This window comes from Hypanus sabinus, chromosome 7 (assembly GCF_030144855.1).
Source record: "Hypanus sabinus isolate sHypSab1 chromosome 7, sHypSab1.hap1, whole genome shotgun sequence".
Lineage (NCBI taxonomy): Eukaryota > Metazoa > Chordata > Chondrichthyes > Myliobatiformes > Dasyatidae > Hypanus > Hypanus sabinus.
In genome coordinates, this window is record NC_082712.1 from 3,200,205 (window position 1) to 3,220,811 (window position 20,607).

Here is a 20,607-nt window from a genome sequence, read left to right on the forward strand (position 1 = left end):
CCTCCGACCTCCTCGACCCACCGCCTGGGACCAACCACGGTGGTCGGCCAGACGCTCCACACGAATCTGTCCTCGTCTCCTCTCCTTGCCGAAGACCCTGGGCCTGGGACCCCCTCTTGGGGGCCGTTCTGTCGCCCAGCTTACAACATCGCGTCTTCTCCCTCTAACCCCCTCGCACTGACTCCCCAAAGGCCCCACGCAACACTAGCTTACAGACCCACCAGAAAGAATAACATCTATCCCAATTGGTTAACAAATGAATACAATTCTCGTTTTCAGCAACTATAACCCAAACAAGCTGCGAGAGAAAGCACTCTCTCACCAGTTAACATAACAAAGAAGCATTTTTACTTTTAACAAAGAAGCCATTTTATTAACCTTAGCAATAACATAAAAGAAGAAACCCCTTACATACAGAAAGAGAGGAAAAATATGGCGAGACGAGTGAATCAGCAGATGCTGGAAATAAATTAAAAAAAAACAACACAAAATGCTAGCAGAACTCAGCAGGCCAGACAGCATCTATGGGAGGAGGTAGTGACGACGTTTCAGGCCGAAACCCTGATGAAGGCCCGAAACGTCGTCACTACCTCCTCCCATAGATGCTGCCTGGCCTGCTGAGTTCTGCCAGCATTTTGTGTTTTTTTAAAAAAATATGGTGAGGTAGTGTTCATGGGTTCACTGTCCATTCAGAAATCTGTTGGCAGAGGGGAAGAACCTGTTCCTGAATCACTGAGTGTGTGTAATCGAGCTCCTGTACCTCTCCCCTGACAGTAGCAATGGGAAGAGGGCATGTCCTGGGAGTGAGGAGGTCAAGAGAGGGTTGCATGGAGAATCAGGACATTCCCTTTACCAGAGTCCTGCAGGCCTGCAGCTGAGATCAGCTCCAGCACAACTGGTCACCGGGGCACAGCAATGCAGGGAGAGGACATTGGAGATTCACTGGGCTGTCCACCGAGCATGTGAGAGCTTCCCATTTGTTTAGGAGCGTGTCAGGGTGTGTCAAGGTGTGTAGGGCTGTTTGTATAGTGGTGTGTGTATGCATGTGTTGGGGTTCGTAGGGGTGTGTAGGGCAGGTTGTGTAGGGGTGTGTTGGTGTGTGTAAGACAGTTTTCGGACAACCAATCATATGTGAATGCTTCCCGTTGTGTCTAGCTGCAACATTACCTCTCGACTCCTAAATTCAATTCCGCGACTGATGAAGGCCAATATACCATACTCCTTCTTAACCACAGAGTCAACCTGCGTAGCTGCTTTGAGCATCCTATGGACTCGGACCCCAAGATTCCTCTGATCCTCCACACTGCCAAGAGTCTTACCATTGATACTATATTCTGCCATCATATTTCACCTACCAAAATGAACCACCTCACACTTATCTGGATTGAACTCCATCTACCACTTCTCAGCCCAGTTTTGCATCCTATCAATATCCCGCTGTAACCTCTGACAACCCTCCACACTATCCACAACACCTCCAACCTTTGTGTCATCAGTAAATTTACTAACCCATCCCTCCACTTCCTCATCTAGCTCATTTATAAAAATCATGAAGAGTAAGGGTCCCAGAACAGATCCCTGAGGCACTCCACTGGTGACCGACCTCCATATGACCCATCTACAACCAGTTCTGGATCCACAAAACAATGTCCCCTTGGGTCCCATGCCTCCGTACTTTCTCAATAAGCCTTCCATGGGTACCTTATCAAATACATTGCTGAAATCCATATACATCTACTGCTCTTCCTTCATCAATGTGTTTTGTCACATCCTCAAAAAGTTCACTCAGGCTCTTAAGACACGACCTGCCCTTGACAAAGCCATGCTGACTATTCCTAATCATATTATGCCTCTCCAAATATTCACAAGTCCTGCCTCTCAGGATCTTCTCCATCATCTTTCCAACCACTGAAGTAAGACTCATTGGTCTATAATTTCCTGGGCTATCTCTACTCCCTTTCTTGAATTATGGAACATCCACAACCCTCCAATCCTCAGGAACCTCTCCCATCCCCATTGATGATGCAAAGATCATTGCCAGAGGCTCAGCAATCTCCTCCCTTGCCTCCCACAGTAGCCTGGAGTACATCTCATCCCCAGCTGCGGTTCTCGATAAAAAGCTCATTAGCGTGCGACTTTACGGTCTCTGAAGCTTTGCAGAGAATCAAAGCTTTTTCCAAATTTACGTCTAGTTCTTTTAAGAGTCTTTTTCTCAGAGCATTATCCAGAGTGCCGCAAACAATTCTGTCTTTAATGAGAGTCTGTCAGCTCTGCAAACTCACACGTTTTACTGTAGTTTCTCAATTCCATAACAAATTGATCAATCGTTTGACCATCTTTCTGCTTGCATGTGAAGAATTCATACCGTTCATACGTCACATTGAACTTCAGTATACAAAATGCTTCAAACTTGTCAATTATCGCTTTTAGATTCAAATTATCTCCATTTACAAAAGTAATACAATTATATGCCTCAATTGTGTCATCCCCAATCACGTGGAGTAGAATTGCAGCTTTTGTTTTATCCGTTTTATTTTCTGTTCCAATCGCTGATAAATACATTTCAAAACACTGTTTACATCTTTTTCAGTTTTCAGTTATGGTCCCAGTCAGCTGAAGTGTTTTCGAAGGTTGCAACCATTCTTAAAGCTGTTAGCAAACAATGAAAAAGTTTGCGCTTTTTCTTTCCAATTATCTTCACTGATTCCGTGTTAGCGAAACAAATTATTCTTCCAGACTGACTTCTGACACCATGTTGTGTTCTTTATAAGTACCATGGGTTACCAAGAACAAACCATATTCTGGAAGAATATAACTAGAACTTTATTTACCAGCAAACAGCAACCATGTTTTAACACTGCCATGCTTCTAGATCATTCTATCATTTCTGTACATGCTCACAACTCTGTCCAATCACATTCTGACATGTGACACATGATTTCACCACAAAAATCAAAGAAGGTGAATACAGGACTGAAGGTGTTATATCTGGATCCATGCAGTATATGGAATAAAGTAGATGATCTTGTGTGGTTACAGATTGGTAGTTATGACATTGTGGGCATCACTGAGTCGGCTGAAAGAAGGTTACAGTTGGGAGCTTAACATCCAAGGAATTTACTAGCACACAAAGGAATTTAAACTGTACACAGAAGGTTGTTACCCTCTACCTCATTGGCATGTTAAGTATATTTCACGATCATACACAATCACATTTCCTTTTCCAGTTTCTGATACAGTTAATGTTGATAATGTGGAATTTGCGATGATTTGTCTGCAGGTTTTAGAACTGGCTTATTTACACTGTTTTTATTGAATGAACTATTCAGCAAGCACATGCTGTCACTCTGCAAAAGACTGCACAGCACTGTGGTCACGAGATGGAACATTGACAGAGGGAATGGCGTAGCTCTGTTGGTAAAAAAATCAAGTCAAATCCTTAGAGAGCAGTTACATAGTATCTGAATATGTGGAGTGGTTGTGGGTAGGGTTAAGGAAGGCAACTAAGATGGCGGCGCGACGCAGCTTGCAGCGGCCTCTCCGGAGTTGATATCTGTTATTTGTTAAGTGGGATGCCGTGCACAATCCTAATCTGATGAAAAATGGACATGGGAGCACGGAGGAACATCTCCAGGAAGGCCTTCTTCGTTGCTGCTGCTGTTGTGAGGTCCAGGTCTCTGCGGAGAAGAACAGGACCCCAGTCCTTGAGGTCACGTTGCCGGCGGCCGTTGGCGGAGTCTTCGTAGAGGATGGTGCTCAGAGAGGCTGTGCCGGAAGGGATGGTCGGAGGCTCAGAGGTACGACGGACTCGGCGTCGGCTCGGTCAGGTCGCTTTTGGTGTGTGCTGCGTCTGCGAGGCTGAGTCCAGCGCCATGGAAGTCCATAGCGGGGTATTCCCTTCTGCCGCCTGTGTGGGATGATGAGTCTATCAGGACCCTGGGGACTTGTGGAAACTGTGGTGGTTTCTTTCAAACTTATAGTCTTTTAACATCTTTGGATTATTTTTACTGTGCCCATGGTCTGTTTTTTTTTTATCAATTATGATATTGTCTGCACTGTTGTAACTATATGTTAACTATAACTATATGTAACTATGTGGTTTTGTGTAGGTCTTGTAGCTTTAGTCTTTGGTTTGTTGGGTGGTAGAGTTGGTCTCCTGACTTGGTGTGTCTGGGTAGTCTTGTTTTGTCTGGTGGATTTGGAGCTCCTTTCTGGGGAATGCGTTAAGACAGTAGCGTGATATTAATACACAGCAGCCTCTCCAGACTCTGGATTTGAGGATTACCAAATGTTACGTGGATTTTCTGGTGTAGTCTGTTTTGTTGTGTGCTTTTGTGATATCATTCTGGAGGAACGTTGTCTCATGTTTTAACTGCATTGCATTTGTGGTTTCTAAATGACAATAAACTGAAACGGAACTGAACTAAACTTCAAGGGTAAAACAACCTGGAAAGGAGTTACATACAGTAGTAAGGATGTGGACTACAAATTACAATGGGAGATAGAAAATGCATGCCAAATGGGCCATGTTACTGTAGTCATGGGGGATTTTAATTTGCAAGTAGATTGGGAAAATCAGGTAGGTGCTGATTTTGGGTGCAAAGAGGGAGAATTTGGAGAATGCCTATGAGATTTTTTTAGAGCAGCTTGTGGTGAGCCCATGAGGGGATTAGCTATTCTGGATTGGGTGTTGTGTTATGAAGCAGAATTGATTAGGGAGCATAAGGTAAAGGAACGTCTTTGGTCCAGTGATCACAAAATGAATGAATTCATCCTGAAACTTGAGAGGGAGAAGCTGAAGTCAGATATCAGTATCACGGTGGAGAAAAGGGAATTACAGAGGATCGAAAATTACTGGCCAAATTTGAGGGGAAAAAGAGGGCATATAACAGAGCAAAAATCACTGGTAAGTTAGAGGATTAGCAAGCTTTTAAAAACCAACAGAGGACAATGAAAAAGCCACAAGGAGAAAAAGATAAATATTAAGGTAAATGAGCCCATGATATCAAAGATTATATCAAAAGTTTTATCAGATATATAGAGAGTAAAAGAGAGGGGAGAGAGGATATCGGACCACCTGAAAATGATACTGGAGAAGTAATACTGGACCCTGAGACTGAAGCTTTAAAAGGAAAAGCTCTCTCAGGTGATGAGATTGGGAAATTGCCAGTTGGGTATTATTTCAAAGATGGAGTGTTGATGAGGAAGTGGAGACCACCTGTATTCCTGCAAGTGAGGAGTGGGCAATTGTTCACCAAGTTGTAGTTCCTTAAGTCTACAGGAATGAGATTTTAACTTTGGCCCATAGTATGTCCTTAGGTGGCCATCTTGGCATGAATAAAATGGTATAAAGGTTATGAAACAATTTTTCTGGCCTAATTTGAGGAAAGATGTTGTGACCTTTTGTCGAACCAGTCATACTTGTCAAGTTGTGGGTAAACCTAATTGGGTCATTCCAGTGGCCCCACTGCAGCCTATTCCTGCAATTGGTGAACCCTTTTCTAAAGTTATTGTGGATTGTGTTGGCTCATTGCCAAAGGGAAAATCCTGGCCATTCTGGACAATGTTTCTCACCCTTTGTATGCCACCTTGGCTGAACAGAGAAACACTCCTAGTAATAGACTAATTACTCTTAGTAATAGACTGACTACTGAACTGCTGCAAAGAGTGCAAATGAGGTCGCTCTTACCCTCGGCCATTAGGCTCTATAATGAGTCAACCTATAGCCGGGGAACGATGATCCCCTCACCCACGTTCGACTGTTTGAGAGAATTTATTTTCTATTCTCTTGTACTTCTCTTCTAATATTTGTATATCTGTAATGCTACTGCGCCACTGGGATCAGTAAAGATCTACCTATCTCTGTATTTAAGTTGGGAGGGTAATTTCAAAGGGGATTTGTGCCTGTTGCTTAGATTTCCAGCATCTGCAGATTTTCTTTTGTTTGTAAAGTGGTGGGGTGGGGGGGGGGGGGGGGGTAAGTTCAAAGTATTGCAGCTTTTTATACAGAGTGAGTCATGGGTGCCTGAGGTGGTGCTGCTGGCAGGTACAACAGAGGCAGTTAAAAGCCTCTTAGCACATTTGGGGAATGGAGGGATTTGGATCATGAGCGGGCAGAAAGGATTAACTTGATTTGGCATCAGAGCTCCTCTTCTGTACAGTTCAGTGTCTGAAAGATCAGGAGATTGAAGCTGAAAGTGAGATGGGCCTGAGGAGATGAGGCCTGGGGCATATCAGTCGCAATTGTACAGGGTGGTGAGTCAGGCTGGAGTGGCTGAGAGGCCTTCTCCTGCCCGTGCTTCCTCAGAGTCTCCCTCGCAGGCGGCGTGTCATTCCTTTTGTTTCTCCCTGCAGGACCTGAATGTTACAGTGAACTCTCTGAGGCTGTTGATGAAGAATCTGGCGGCCAGCTCCCAATACACTGCCAAGGTGCGATCCGGTCCCGACCAGAAGTACTTCAGGGGAGAGTGGAGTGAGTGGAGTAAGCCGGTGAAGTTTACGGTCCCATCTGTCAACCGGCTGAACAGTACAGGTAAGATGTGGCCACAGGCTTAACATTGTGTTTGTACCACAGGGTATGTCCCATCCACCCCAAATGGGCAGAAGCTGCAGGAGACGTGGGTGATCTTTCTGCTAAAAGTCCACATCCCAGCCCCAGGTTTGGATACAAAGATGGTGAAGGAATGGGGAAGTCATTCCCAGTCAGGAGAGTGCAGAAAAGGAGGGGAGCCTGCAGGTGGTGGCACAGGAGCAGTTCTCCCATGACCACCACCTTCAGCAGGAGGGGAGCCAGTGCAAGGTGGTGTTCTCCTGTACCCAACAATGTGTTTGGTAGGGGGAGTTGGCAGCACTGGCAAGTGTTGTTGGAGTAACACTGGGTGAGCAACTGTGTGTTGGCGTGACCCTGGCTGAGTAACATAGAAAACCTACATCGCAGTACAGCCCCATCAGCCCACAAAGCAGTGCTGAACATGTCCTTACCTTAGAACTACCTAGGCTTACCCATAACCCTCCATTTTCTTAAGCTCCATGTATCCATCCAGGAGTCTCTTAAAAGATCCTATTGTTTCTGCCTCCACCACCGCCACTGGCAGCCCATTCCATGTACTCACCACTCTCTGTGTACAAAACTTATCCCTGACATCTCCCCTGTACCTACTTTCAAGCACCTTAAAACTGTGCCCTCTCGTGCTAGCCATTTCAGCACTGGGGAAAAGCCTCTGACTATCCACATGATCAATGCCTCTCATTATCTTGTACAACTCTGTCGCTCCAAAGAGGAGAGGCCAAGTTCACTCAACCTATTCTCAGAAGGCATGCTCCCAAATCCAAGCAACATCCTTGTAAACCTCCTCTGCACCCTTTCTATGGTTTCCACATCCTTCTTATAGTGAGGAGACCAGAACTGAGCACAGTACTCCAAGAGGGGCTAACTCGGGTTCTTTCGAGCCCCAACATTACCTCTCGGCTCCTAAATTCATTTCCACGATTGATGAAGACCAATGCACCATATGCCTTGTTAACCACAGAGTCAACCTGCACAGCAGCTTTGAGTGTCCTATGGACTAGGACCCCAAGATCCTTCTGATCCTCCACACTGCCAAGAGTCCTACCATTAATGCTATATTCTGCCATCATATTTGACCTAACAAAATGAATCACCTCACACTTATTTGGGTTGAACTCCATCTGCCAGTTCTCAGCCCAGTTTTGCATCCTATCAATGTCCCGTCGTAACCTCTGACAGCCCTCCACACTATCCACAACACCCCCAACCTTTGTGTCATCAGCAAACTTACTAACTCATCCCTCCACCTCCTCAGCAAGGTCATTTATAAAAATCACAAAGAGAAGGAGTCCCAGAACAGATCCCTGAGGCACCCCACTGGTCACTGACCTCCATGCAGAATATGACCTGTCTACAACCACTCTTTGCCTTCTGTGGGCAAGCCAGTTCTGGATCTACAAAGCAACATTCCCTTGGATCCCATGCCTCCTTACTTTCTCAATAAGCCTTGAATGGGGTAACTTATCAAATGCCTTGCTGAAATCCATATACACTACATCTATGGGTCTACCTTCATCAACGTGTTTAGTCATCGTTTTGTTGGAGTGACACTGGGTGAATAACTGTGTTCTCAGAGTGACTCTGAGTGAGTAACTCTCTGCTGGAGTGACCCTGAGTGAGTAACTGTGTGTTGGAGTGACCCTCGGTGAGTAACTGTGTGTTGGAGTGACCCTGATGAGTAACTCTGTGTTGGAGTGACCCTGAGTGAGTAACTGTGTGTTAGAGTAACCCTCGGTGAGTAACTCTGTGTTGGAGTGACCCTGAGTGAGTAACTCTGTGTTGGAGTGACCCTCGGTGAGTAATTCTGTGTTGGAGTGACCCTGATGAGTAACTCTGTGTTGGAGTGACCCTCGGTGAGTAATTCTGTGTTAGAGTGACCCTGACGAGTAATTCTGTGTTAGAGTGACCCTCGGTGAGTAACTGTGTGTTGGAGTGACCCTGATGAGTAACTGTGTGTTAGAGTGACCCTGATGAGTAACTCTGTGTTGGAGTGACCCCGATGAGTAACTGTGTGTTGGAGTGATCCCGATGAGTAACTGTGTGTTGGAGTGACCCTGATGAGTAACTCTGTGTTGGAGTGACCCTGAGTGAGTAACTGTGTGTTAGAGTAACCCTCGGTGAGTAACTCTGTGTTGGAGTGACCCTGAGTGAGTAACTCTGTGTTGGAGTGACCCTCGGTAAGTAATTCTGTGTTGGAGTGACCCTGATGAGTAACTCTGTGTTGGAGTGACCCTCGGTGAGTAATTCTGTGTTAGAGTGACCCTGATGAGTAATTCTGTGTTAGAGTGACCCTCGGTGAGTAACTGTGTGTTGGAGTGACCCTGATGAGTAACTGTGTGTTAGAGTGACCCTGATGAGTAACTCTGTGTTGGAGTGACCCTGATGAGTAACTGTGTGTTGGAGTGACCCTGAGTGAGTAACTCTGTGTTGGAGTGACCCTCGGTGAGTAACTGTGTGTTGGAGTGACCCTGAGTGAGTAACTCTGTGTTGGAGTGACCCTCGGTGAGTAACTCTGTGTTGGAGTGACCCTGATGAGTAATTCTGTGTTAGAGTGACCCTCGGTGAGTAACTGTGTGTTGGAGTGACTCTGATGAGTAACTGTGTGTTGGAGTGACCCTGAGTGAGTAACTCTGTGTTGGAGTGACCCTCGGTGAGTAACTGTGTGTTGGAGTGACCCTGAGTGAGTAACTCTGTGTTGGAGTGACCCTCGGTGAGTAACTCTGTGTTGGAGTGACCCTGATGAGTAACTCTGTGTTGGAGTGACCCTGAGTGAGTAACTCTGTGTTGGAGTGACCCTGATGAGTAACCGTGTGTTGGAGTGACCCTGATGAGTAACTCTGTGTTGGAGTGACCCTGATGAGTAATTCTGTGTTAGAGTGACCCTCGGTGAGTAACTGTGTGTTGGAGTGACCCTGATGAGTAACTGTGTGTTGGAGTGACCCTGAGTGAGTAACTCTGTGTTGGAGTGACCCTCGGTGAGTAACTGTGTGTTGGAGTGACCCTGAGTGAGTAACTCTGTGTTGGAGTGACCCTCGGTGAGTAACTCTGTGTTGGAGTGACCCTGATGAGTAACTCTGTGTTGGAGTGACCCTGAGTGAGTAACTCTGTGTTGGAGTGACCCTGATGAGTAACCGTGTGTTGGAGTGACCCTGATGAGTAACTGTGTTGGAGTGACTCTGAGTGAGTAACTGTGTGTTAGAGTGACCCTCGGTGAGTAACTGTGTGTTGGAATGACCCTGAGTGAGTCACATTCTCCTTTACATTTGTGCACTGGAAATGACATTAATCAATCTTGAATACTGAATCCTATCCCATCAGATATTCCACCAATCCCTACAGTACCGACTCCCCATCGCCCTCCACAACTCAACGATGCTCATGCTGGGTGGGGAGGGGCAGTTGCTAGATGTCAGCACCAGGACCCATTCCCCTCCCAGAATACCCAGTCCCACTCCACATCTCCCTAGTGCTGGGGCAGAACAAGCCAGGGCACTAGGTACCATAGGCAGGGACTGAGTGAGGGGGATTGGGGTGTTACCCTCAGCCAACACTCACTGTCCTGTCTGTCTGCAGGAGTGAAGGTAACTCTCTCCATGTTGCTGCTGCTGCTGCTGATCCTCGTGGGCCTGCTGGTATTGCTGTGGGAGAACAGGTGAGGTTCACCAAACCATTGCATCATCACCCTCAGGGAGGGAAACCCACCCACAGACCACCGACACTCCCCTGTCTCACTGACTCCCCAAACGCACCAAAATCCCTCCATCAGCCCGCTGACTCCTCAAGCCCAACCAAATCCCTCTCACTGCCCAGTGGCTCCCCAAACCCACCAAAATCCCTCCGTCAGCCCACTGACTCCTCAAACCCACCATTAGCCCACCAACACCCCAAACCCACCAAAATCCCTCTCACAGCCCACTGACTCCCGAAACCCACCAAAATCCCTCTCACTGCCCACTGACTCCTCAAACCCACCATTAGCCCACCAACTCCCCAAACCCACCAAAATCCCTCCGTTAGCCCAATGACTCCCCAAACCCACCAAAATCCCTCCGTTAGCCCAATGACTCCTCAAACCCTCCAAAATCCCTCTCACTACCCACTGACTCCCCAAACCCACCAAAATCCCTCTCACTGCCCACTGACTCCCCAAACCCACCAAAATCCCTCCATCAGCCCACTGACACCCCAAACCCACCTAAATCCCTCTCACTGCCCACTGACTCTTCAAACCCACCAAAATCCCTCCATCAGCCCACTGATTCCCCAAACCCACCGAAATCCCTCCGTCAGCCCACTGACTCCCCAAACCCACCTAAATCCCTCTCACTGCCCACTGACTCCCCAAACCCACCTAAATCCCTCTCACTGCCCACTGACTCCCCAAACCCACCAAAATCCCTCCGTCAGCCCACTGACTCCCCAAACCCACCTAAATCCCTCTCACTGCCCACTGACTCCCCAAACCCACCTAAATCCCTCTCACTGCCCACTGACTCCCCAAACCCACCTAAATCCCTCTCACTGCCCAGTGACTCCCCAAACCCACTGAAATCCCTCCATCAGCCCACTGACTCCCCAAACCCACCTAAATCCCTCTCACTGCCCACTGACACCCCAAACCCACCAAAATCCCTCTCACTGCCCACTGACTCCCCAAACCCACCGAAATCCCTCCGTTAGCCCAATGACTCCCCAAACCCACCAAAATCCCTCTCACTGCCCAGTGACTCCCCAAACCCACCAAAATCCCTCCTGCTGCCCACTGTCACTGACTCCCCAAATCCACAAGGTCCCTCTCATAGCCTGAAATCTCACTCCCCCATCACCATATCACTCCCCACCCACCAAATCCATCTCACAACCCACAGACACTCTTGCCCGTCACCAACTTCCCCCACCCACTGAATCCCCTCTCACAGCCCACGGACACTCTCCCCACACACTGAATCCCCTCCTACAGCTCACAGACACTCTCCCACATCACTGACAATCCCCACATTTCATTATCTCCACATCATTAATCACTTTTGACACCCCACCCCCACAAAAGGTCCTCCCCTATCTCAGCTGCCCACACCCCTGACCTGTGTTTATCGTTCTTTCGGCATGTGGATGGGATCCGTGTGGGTCTGGGGGTGGGACCTGTGTGGGACAGTGTGTGGGGCCCATGTGGGACCGTGGGTTAGATCTGTATGGGTCTGTGTAGTATAATGGGTAGGACCCGCGTAGGACAGTGGGTGGGGCTTGTGTGTGATTGTGCTGGGATATTTGTGGGTCTTTGAAGGTCAGAGGGTGGAACCTGTGTGGGACAGTGTGTGGCGCCCACGTGGGACTGTGGGTTAGACCTGTGTGGGACAATGGGTAGAACCTGCGTAGGACAGTTGGGGAGTCCCGTGTGGGACAGTGTGTGGGGCTCATGTGGGACAGTGGGTGGAATCTGTGTGGGTATGAGGGCCAGTGGATGGATTCTGTGTGGGTCTATGAGGGTCAGTGGGTGGGACCTGTATGGAACTGTGAGTAGGACCTGCGTGGGACAGTGGGTGGGATTTGTGTGGAACAGTGAGTGGAACCTGTGTGGGACGGTGGGTGGGATGTTGGGTGGAACAGTGAGTGGAACCTGTGTGGGACGGTGGGTGGGATGTTGGGTGGAACAGTGAGTGGAACCTGTGTGGGACGGTGGGTGGGATGTTGGGTGGAACAGTGAGTGGAACCTGTGTGGGACGGTGGGTGGGATGTTGGGTGGAACAGTGAGTGGAACCTGTGTGGGACGGTGGGTGGGATGTTGGGTGGAACAGTGAGTGGAACCTGTGTGGGACGGTGGGTGGGATGTTGGGTGGGACCTGTGTGGGACAGTGGTTAGGTCCCTCCTATCCACACTGTGGCTGTTAATTTCTTCTTTTTCCAGGATCAAGCCTTATATTTGGCCTCAGATTCCTAACCCTAAGAAAGCTCAGAAACATTTGTACATCAACTCCAACATGGTGAGCCCCAGTTGCGGTTTCTAATAGCCTGGTTTCTTCAGAAATTTTATTAACATATTTTGTACATCCAGAGACACGTTATAACTGTACAAACCTCGATAAGCTCAGTCGTCAGCTTCCTTTACCCAGTGAGAACAAACCTAGCCTGCACAATCTCTCCCTCGAACCAAAGCTCCCATTCCAGGCATCATCCTGGGGAATCTCTTCTGCGCTCTCTCTGTTGCTGCCATGTTCCATCCTGTAGTGCACTGACCAGAACAATATCTGATACTCTCAGAGCTGTCAACCAATATTGCAACACACAGATCTCAACAGGTCAGACAGTGTCTCTGCAGGGGAATAAATAGTCATTTTGGATTGTGATTCTTCATCAGGTCTGGAAAGGAAGGGCAAACAGCTAGAATATTGGGGGGGGGGGGGGGTGGGAGGGGAAGGAGTACAAACCCGAAGGAGAAGCCACCTGGTCTTACCTAACACCTGTCAGCTTGACCTCTTTCTGCTATCCCCCCCCCACTTCTTGTTCTTCCCCTTTCCTTTCCAATCCTGATGAAGGGTCTCAGCCAGAAACGTTGACTATTTATTCCCCTCCATAGTTCAACCAGCATTTTGTATGTGTTCCTCAAGATTTCCAGCATCTGCAGAATCTATTGTGTTTCATGCAGTTGCAATGTGATATCCAACTTTAATACTCAATGCCTTGAGCTGTGGATGCGAACAGCCTAAGTGCAGCCTTCACCACCCTGTCTACCTGTGTCTTCACTTTCAGGGAGCTATGAACTTGCACCCAAGAGTCTCTCTGTAATCAACACATTTCATCTCCCTCACAAACAGGAGAAAATCTGCAAATGCTGGAAATCCAAGCAAACGGCATAAAACGCTTGAGGAACTCAACAGGCCAGGCAGCATCTATGGGAAAAAAGTACAGTTGACATTTCTTTCTTCCATGCCTTCTATCCTCACCTATCAGACTCCCCCTTCTCCAGCCCTGTATGTCTTTCACCAATCAACTTCCCATCTATTTATTTCATCCCTCCCCCTCCCAGTTTCTCTCTCTCCTCCACCCTCCTTTTAAATCTCCTCCTCATCTTTTTTTTCCTAGTCCTGCAGAAGGGTCTCGCCCGAAATGTCAACTGTGCTCTTTTCTATAGATGCTGCCTGGCCTGCTGAGTTCCTCCAGCATTTTATGTGTGTTGCTTCTCATCTCCTTGCCAGTTACTGTATGTGTACAGAAAACTCAAAATGCATTACCTCACAGAAGTTGGGATGAACTACCATCCACCATCACTCTTCATAACTATCCCTCAGCTCTCTGTTGCTCTATCAGACAATTTATTGACTGTCTATGTCACCAACAGCTTTCATGCCATCAGCAGGTCTGCTGTTCACCTACATCCTTAGACGAGATTGATCCCTGTGGTACAGACTTCCCATCAGAGTAACCTTGCACTACTACGCTCCCCACTGTACCACCCAAACAATTTATGATCCTTAGAATCATAGAGAGCTGAAGCACAGAAACAGGCCCTTCGGTCCATCTAGTCTGTGCCAAACTATTGTGATGTTAGGATGTTATGTAGAAGACAGTGGTGAGACCAAATTTGGAGTATTGTGTGCAGTTCTGGTCACCTACCTACAGGGAAGATATCTACAAGGTTGAAAGAGTTCAGAGAAAATTTACAAGGATGTTGCCTTGTCCTTGTCCCATTGACCTTCATCTGGATTAAAGTCCTCCATACCCCTCACGTACCCACCCAAATTTCTCCTAAATGTTGAAATCAACCCATATTTTACCATTTCCGCTGGAGACTTTTTCCATATTTTCACCACCCTGTGAGTGAAGATTCCCCTCATGGTTCCCTTAAACTTTTCACCTTTCACCCTTAACCCTTAACCCATGACCTTTAGTTGTAGTTCCACCTGGCTTTAGTGAAAAATGCCTGTTTACCTTTATCATATCTATACCTCTCATAATCTTGTACACCTCTATCAATTCTTCCATCAGCATTCTTTATTCCAGGAAATACACTTCTAACCTATTCAACATTTCCCTACAACTCAAGTCCTCAAGTCCCAACAATATCCTTCTAAATTTAATAAGACTTTCTTGTAAGCTATCTTCCCTGTAGGTAGGTGAACAGAACTGCACACAATGCTCCAAATTTGGTCTCACCAGTGTGTTATACAACTTCAACATGACATCCAACTTGTGTATTCAAAGTGCCAGAAGCTTTCTTTATGACCCTGTCTACCTGTGATGCCTCTTTCAAGGAATTATGGACCTGTGTTTCCAGGTCCCGTTTTGCCAACAGATCTCAGATCCATGTGCTTTAACCTCTGGCCCAGTCTATACGAGGACTTGTGAAAAGCCTTGCTACACTCCAAATAAAGTCCCACTCTCAGAGTCAACAACAACAAATGTGAGGCTGGCCAGCCCGTAGTTTCTGTTTTTCTTGTGAATGCTGCTTATATGATGCAATGTGCAGATCTGCTCTGCAGACTCGTTTCGCTGCAAAACAAATTTCACCATGTATGGAAGTGATAATAATCCTGATTCTGATTCATTGCACATGACTTGTGTATAAACTCAATTTGACACCCGCTTCCTTCACTTCCTGAGCAAACCTTCAATAGCCTTCATTAACCAAGCTTTCCGAGTCTTACTCTCAGTTACGTGCTGAATCGGAATTCTTACTACCTTGCCCATAAACACCTCCATTTATCGGACATGCTTTCAACAATAGTAAGGCTGTAAGACACAGGAGCAAAATTAGGCCATTCATCCCACCGTGACTGATTTATTATCCGTTTCAACCATGTTCCCCTACCTTCTCCCTGTAACCTTTGACTCTCTTAATAATCAAGAACCGATTAACCTTGCCTTTGAATCCCACACATTCACCATCCTCAAGCTAAAGAAATCCCTCATCATCACTGTTCTAAATGGACCTTGCTCTGTCCTGAGGATGTGCCCTCTGGTCCTAGACTCTCCCACTGTAGAAAACACCCTCTGCCTTTCAGTAGGGATTTCCCGTTGAGCAGATGCTCCCATCCCACCTCTCCCAGATACTGTCCTATGTGACTGGAATCGGCCTTGCCCCTTGTCTCGAGAACCAGCCTCATTTCTTTTCCTGACTGTCCCTTGAGCTTTGAAACAGCCCTGCACTGTCCCTGGCCTTCAATCAGAATCAGGCTTCATATCACTGGCAAATTTTGTGAAATTTGTTGTTTTTGCAGCAGTACATTGCAATACATAATAATTAAAACTATAAATTATAGTATAGTCAATACACTCTCTACTACACATCTATAGAAGTTTGTCAAAGTTCTTGATATCATACCAAACCTCCATGGACACATAAGGAAGTAGAGGCACTGTTGTGCTTTCTTCACAATTGAATTTACATGGTGGGTCTTCAGGCTCCTGTACGTCCTCCTTGATGGTGGCAATGAGAAGAGGGCACGTCCTGAGTGATGGATGCTGTCTTTTTCAGGCATCGCCTGTTTAAGGTGTTCTCCATGCTGGGGAGGCTAGTGCCCATGATAGAGCTGACTGAGTTTACAACTTTCTGCAGCTTTTTCCAATCCTGTGCAGTGGCTCCTCCAGGCCAGACGATGTAACCAGTTAGAATGCTCTCCACGATATATCGTAGAAACTTGCCAGAGTCCTCCGATAGCCCTGACCATCCCATTTCTGTTGCAGGCTGTGGCGGTGAGCTTTGACCCTGGCCACTTCCTGGAGGTGACGGAGAAAAGGGTGGACATGATGGCAGTGAAGGGGGTGTGGCCCTGGCATTGCTACCCCTACCCAGACCTGCCCACAGAGATGGCTGGAGACAGCAGCCCTGACCCAGAGAGGAAACTGCTAATGCAGACTGCTGTGGAACCAGTGGATGGACCGGACAGTACCTCAGACCAGGGGCAGCAAGACACCACAGATCCCCAGGACGAGTGGCTCCAGCCTTTGGAGCCTGCCAGCTGCTTCTCGCCCTTCCCCGTGACCCAGGATCCCTCCCCGTGTGTACCAGAACACAGGAGACCTGCCGAGGCCCAGGCTGGGGGCCTGCGCTGTCCCTTCACCCAGGTTCCTGCTCCCCCCTCTGACGAGTCGTATATCACCATGTCAAACCTGTACAAGACACAGTGAGGGTGGGGAACAGGGACCACACAGTCTGATCCCACAGACAGCATCTATGGAGAGGAATAAACTGTCAACATTTTGGGGTGAAACTCTTCTTCTCTGGATTTCCACTATCTGCAGAATCTCTTTATCACTCCTCAGAGACAGTTGCATGTGGGCATTTCAGAGGGTGGTATCTACTGCCCCCCCCACATCTTCCTGGCCAATTATCCTGGGGTCCAGCGGTCTGGAAACTGCCCTAAGCGTCTGACCACAGCCCTTCCCACCAACACTGCAACAGAGACCTGATCACAGGGTCCTCACTGAGCTGCTTGCCAGAGATTTACCCATCCTCCAGTGGAGCCCCCGCTCCCTGATCATCCCTACACCCTGTGTAGTCCAATCACTGGGCCCCCGAATCTCCTCCACTGAACAGCCCAGCCCTGTCAGTGGTGCAGCCAGTCAATTTCAGAGTAACTTGGAAGGGGTGATCTCCATTCAGGCAGGGGCTTATGCCCACCCTCCTTAACCTCCTCCCCACCCACACCCTTCTGCTCAAACCCCTCCCCACCTCATCCTCTCCATACTTTCTCCCCACCGCCACCCCTCAGTACATCACCCTCGATGTACTCCCTCCCTCCTCCTTACCCCCTGCTCTCTCTGTACCTCCCCTACTGTACTCCCTCCTCACCCTATTGACCCCTTGTACCTCCCCTACAACCCCTCCTTCTCTTACCTCATCCGCTCCTCCTCTCCTTCCCCTCCCTTTCTCTGCACCCCCTCTCTGCATCCCTGCACCCACTCCATTTCCCCTTTCTCTCCTCCGACACCCTCCATCTCTCTACCTGTTCCCCCTCCCTCTACCTCTCCTCACAGCCTATTCTCCACGCTCTTCCCCCCCTCACACACCCCACCCTGTCCTTCTTCCTCTCCCACCCTGTCCCTTTCCCTCTCCCTACCCCGTCCTTCCCCCTCCCACCCTATCCTTCTCCCTACCGTCCTTCTCCCTCTCCCCACACTGTCCTTCTCTCTCCCTCTCCCCAACCTGTCCTTCTCCCTCTCCCCACCCTTTCTCTCTCCCTCTCCCCCCTACCCTGTCTCTCTCCCTCTCCCCACCCTGTCCTTCTCTCTCCCTCTCCCCACCCTGTCCTTCCCTCTCCCCTCGATCCGTGGCTTTTGTGTGATGTTCAGCACCAATATTCGACCTGTGTTCTGACAATAAGCAATAAAGACCTTCCACACCAGGCCAGTTGTACTTTGTTCTGTTGACGTTGGTGTTCCCAAAGCCACCTGTGTACCGGCAACCCTGTGGAGCAGTGGGGTCTCAGTAACCTTGGGCTAAGGGTGAACTGCAGGCAGGATCTAGGGCTGGAACGATCGCGCTCAGGGTAAGGCTGGGTGGAGGTGGAGCTGCCTGTCGTGTCCCAGGTCAGTGGGCGAATCAGAATCTGTATCAGGTTTATGATCATTGACGTATGTCCTGAAATCTGTTGTGTTGTGACATCAGCAGATTGCAAGACAGAAAAATATACCATGATTTACAGTAAGAAATATTTACTAAAAATTAAATAAGCAGTGCAAAAAGAAAGCAGAAGTAGTGAGGTAGTGTTCGATGAGAAATCTGATAGTGCAGAGGAAGAAGCTGTTCCTGAAGCATCTTTAGGCGCCTGTAGCTCCTCCCTGATGGTAGCAATGAGAAGAGGACATGCCCTAGGGAGGGGGTCCCTAATGATGGATGCCGTCTTTTTGAGGCATCACCTCTTGAAAGTGTCCTTGACACCGGGGAGGTGAGTGTCCATGATGGGGTTGGCTGAGGTTTTAACTTTCTGCAGCTGTTTCTGGTCCTGTGCAGAGCCCCACTCCCCATACCCAATGGTGATGCAAATAGTTAGAATGCCCTCAGTGAGTGATAGGCAAAGGTTAAACAGGTTAGGACTTTATTCCCCAGAGTGTAGGAGAATGAGGGGTGATTTGATGGAGGTATACAAAATGATGAGGGGTATAGATAGGGTAAATGCAAGCAGGCTTTTTCCACTGAGGTTGGGTGGGCCTACAACCAGAGGTCATGGGTCAAGGGTGAAGGGTGAAATATTTAAAGGGAACCTGAGGGGGAGCTTCTCCTCTCAAAGGGTAGTGAGAGTGTGGAACAAGCTGTCTGCGGAAATGGTGGATGTGGGTTTGATTTCAACATTTAAGAGAAACTTGATTAGGTACATGGATGGGAGGAATATGCAGAGCTACGGTCCTGGTATAGGCCAATGGGACAGGGCAGATTAACAGCTTGGCCAAAGGTCCTGTCTGTTTGCTGTAGAGTTCTATGAGGCAAGATCAATGTTGAGGGATGGGATGGAGGATTGGGCGTGAAGGAATGGAGGTAAGTGAAGAAGGGATGGGAAGTGCTGGACATATCAGAGCTCTTAGCCATGAGTTGCCATGGGCAATGAGGAATTGCCCTTCCCTCCTCCCAGTACAACATGCTGGTGGAGGGAGAGTGGGACAGTGTATGAGGCGTCATCCTGCACCAGTACGGTTTGCTTACCGCTGATCTCCTGGAGTCGATGCGTTACTCCGGGTTCCCAGAACCTGGAAATCCCACTCCCCACACTGCAACCACTGCCATCTCACCCAATTACTCCTCACCCGCCCCTCCGTTTAACCCTTCCTGCACCTCGCTTCCCCAACACCGGCCACTCCTAAACCTCCTCTGCCCCTCCCCAAACTTCCCATTCCCCCAAACCTCTCTTACCCCTCCCAATCCCAACACTCCCCTTCCACAAACATGCATTTCCCGTTATGCCACCACCATCCTCACCCCACTCCCCTCACATCCATATTTCCTACCCCCACTCTCCCCATTCCCTTCCCCCTCTCAGATCCATATTCCCTTCCCCTACACACCCCATTCCCTCCCCCTCCCCTCACAATCCTCATGCCCTTCCCCCTCCCCTCCCCCACTCTCCCCATTCCTTCCCTCCCCCACACTCCCCATTCCCTTCCCCTCCCTTCCCTCCCCCACACTCCCCATTCCCTTCCCCCCTCTCACATCCATATTCCCTTCCCCTACACACCCCATTCCCTTCCCCCTCCCCTCACACTCATTCCCTTCCCTCCCCTCACACTAATTCCCTTCCCCCTCCCCTCCCCACTCTCCCCATTCCCTTCCCCCCTCTCACATCCATTTTCCCTTCCCCTACACACCCCATTCCCTCCCCCTCCCCTCCCCACTCTCCCCATTCCCTTCCCCCTCTCACATCCATTTTCCCTTCCCCTACACACCCCATTCCCTCCCCCTCCCCTCCCCACTCTCCCCATTCCCTTCCCCCTCTCACATCCATTTTCCCTTCCCCTACACACCCCACTCCCTCCCCCTCCCCTCACACTCCTCATTTCATTCCCCCTCCCCTCCCCACTCCTCCCCTCCCCCACTCTCCCCATTCCTCCCCTCCCCCACTCTCCCCATTCCTCCCCTCCCCCACTCTCCCCATTCCTCCCCTCCCCCACTCTCCCCATTCCTCCCCTCCCCCACTCTCCCCATTCCTCCCCTCCCCCACTCTCCCCATTCCTCCCCTCCCCCACTCTCCCCATTCCTACCATCCCCCACTCTCCCCATTCCTACCATCCCCCACTCTCCCCATTCCTCCCATCCCCCACTCTCCCCATTCCTCCCCTCCCCCACTCTCCCCATTCCTACCATCCCCCACTCTCCCCATTCCTCCCATCCCCCACTCTCCCCATTCCACCCCTCCCCCACTCTCCCCATTCCTCCCCTCCCCCACTCTCCCCATTCCTCCCCTCCCCCACTCTCCCCATTCCTACCATCCCCCACTCTCCCCATTCCTCCCATCCCCCACTCTCCCCATTCCACCCCTCCCCCACTCTCCCCATTCCCTTACCCCCCCTCACATCCATATTCCCCTCCGCCAACACCACCCCCTCCGCAC

General features: G+C 49.1%; 1 protein-coding gene and 1 long non-coding RNA gene across 4 annotated transcripts in view; one reads left to right on the forward strand and one right to left on the reverse strand.

Annotated features, from left to right (window-relative positions):
- Positions 1-17,930, forward strand: part of LOC132396503 (interleukin-7 receptor subunit alpha-like) — a 46,837-nt gene extending 28,907 nt beyond the window's left edge. For all 3 annotated transcript variants that reach the window (XM_059974069.1, XM_059974070.1, XM_059974071.1), the window contains exons 5-8: positions 6,355-6,532; positions 10,142-10,220; positions 12,474-12,549; positions 16,250-17,930. In XM_059974069.1, the coding sequence (XP_059830052.1) occupies positions 6,355-6,532; positions 10,142-10,220; positions 12,474-12,549; positions 16,250-16,693 (777 nt within the window). In that variant the 3' untranslated portion in view covers positions 16,694-17,930. The remainder of the gene's footprint in view (positions 1-6,354; positions 6,533-10,141; positions 10,221-12,473; positions 12,550-16,249) is intronic.
- Positions 630-19,392, reverse strand: LOC132396504 (uncharacterized). The gene is made up of 4 exons (XR_009512996.1): positions 19,206-19,392; positions 15,888-16,282; positions 10,124-10,206; positions 630-3,907 (listed from the first exon to the last, which is right to left on the reverse strand). It is a non-coding gene; the product is annotated as an uncharacterized LOC132396504 (long non-coding RNA).
- Between the last annotated feature and the right edge of the window lie 1,215 nt (positions 19,393-20,607).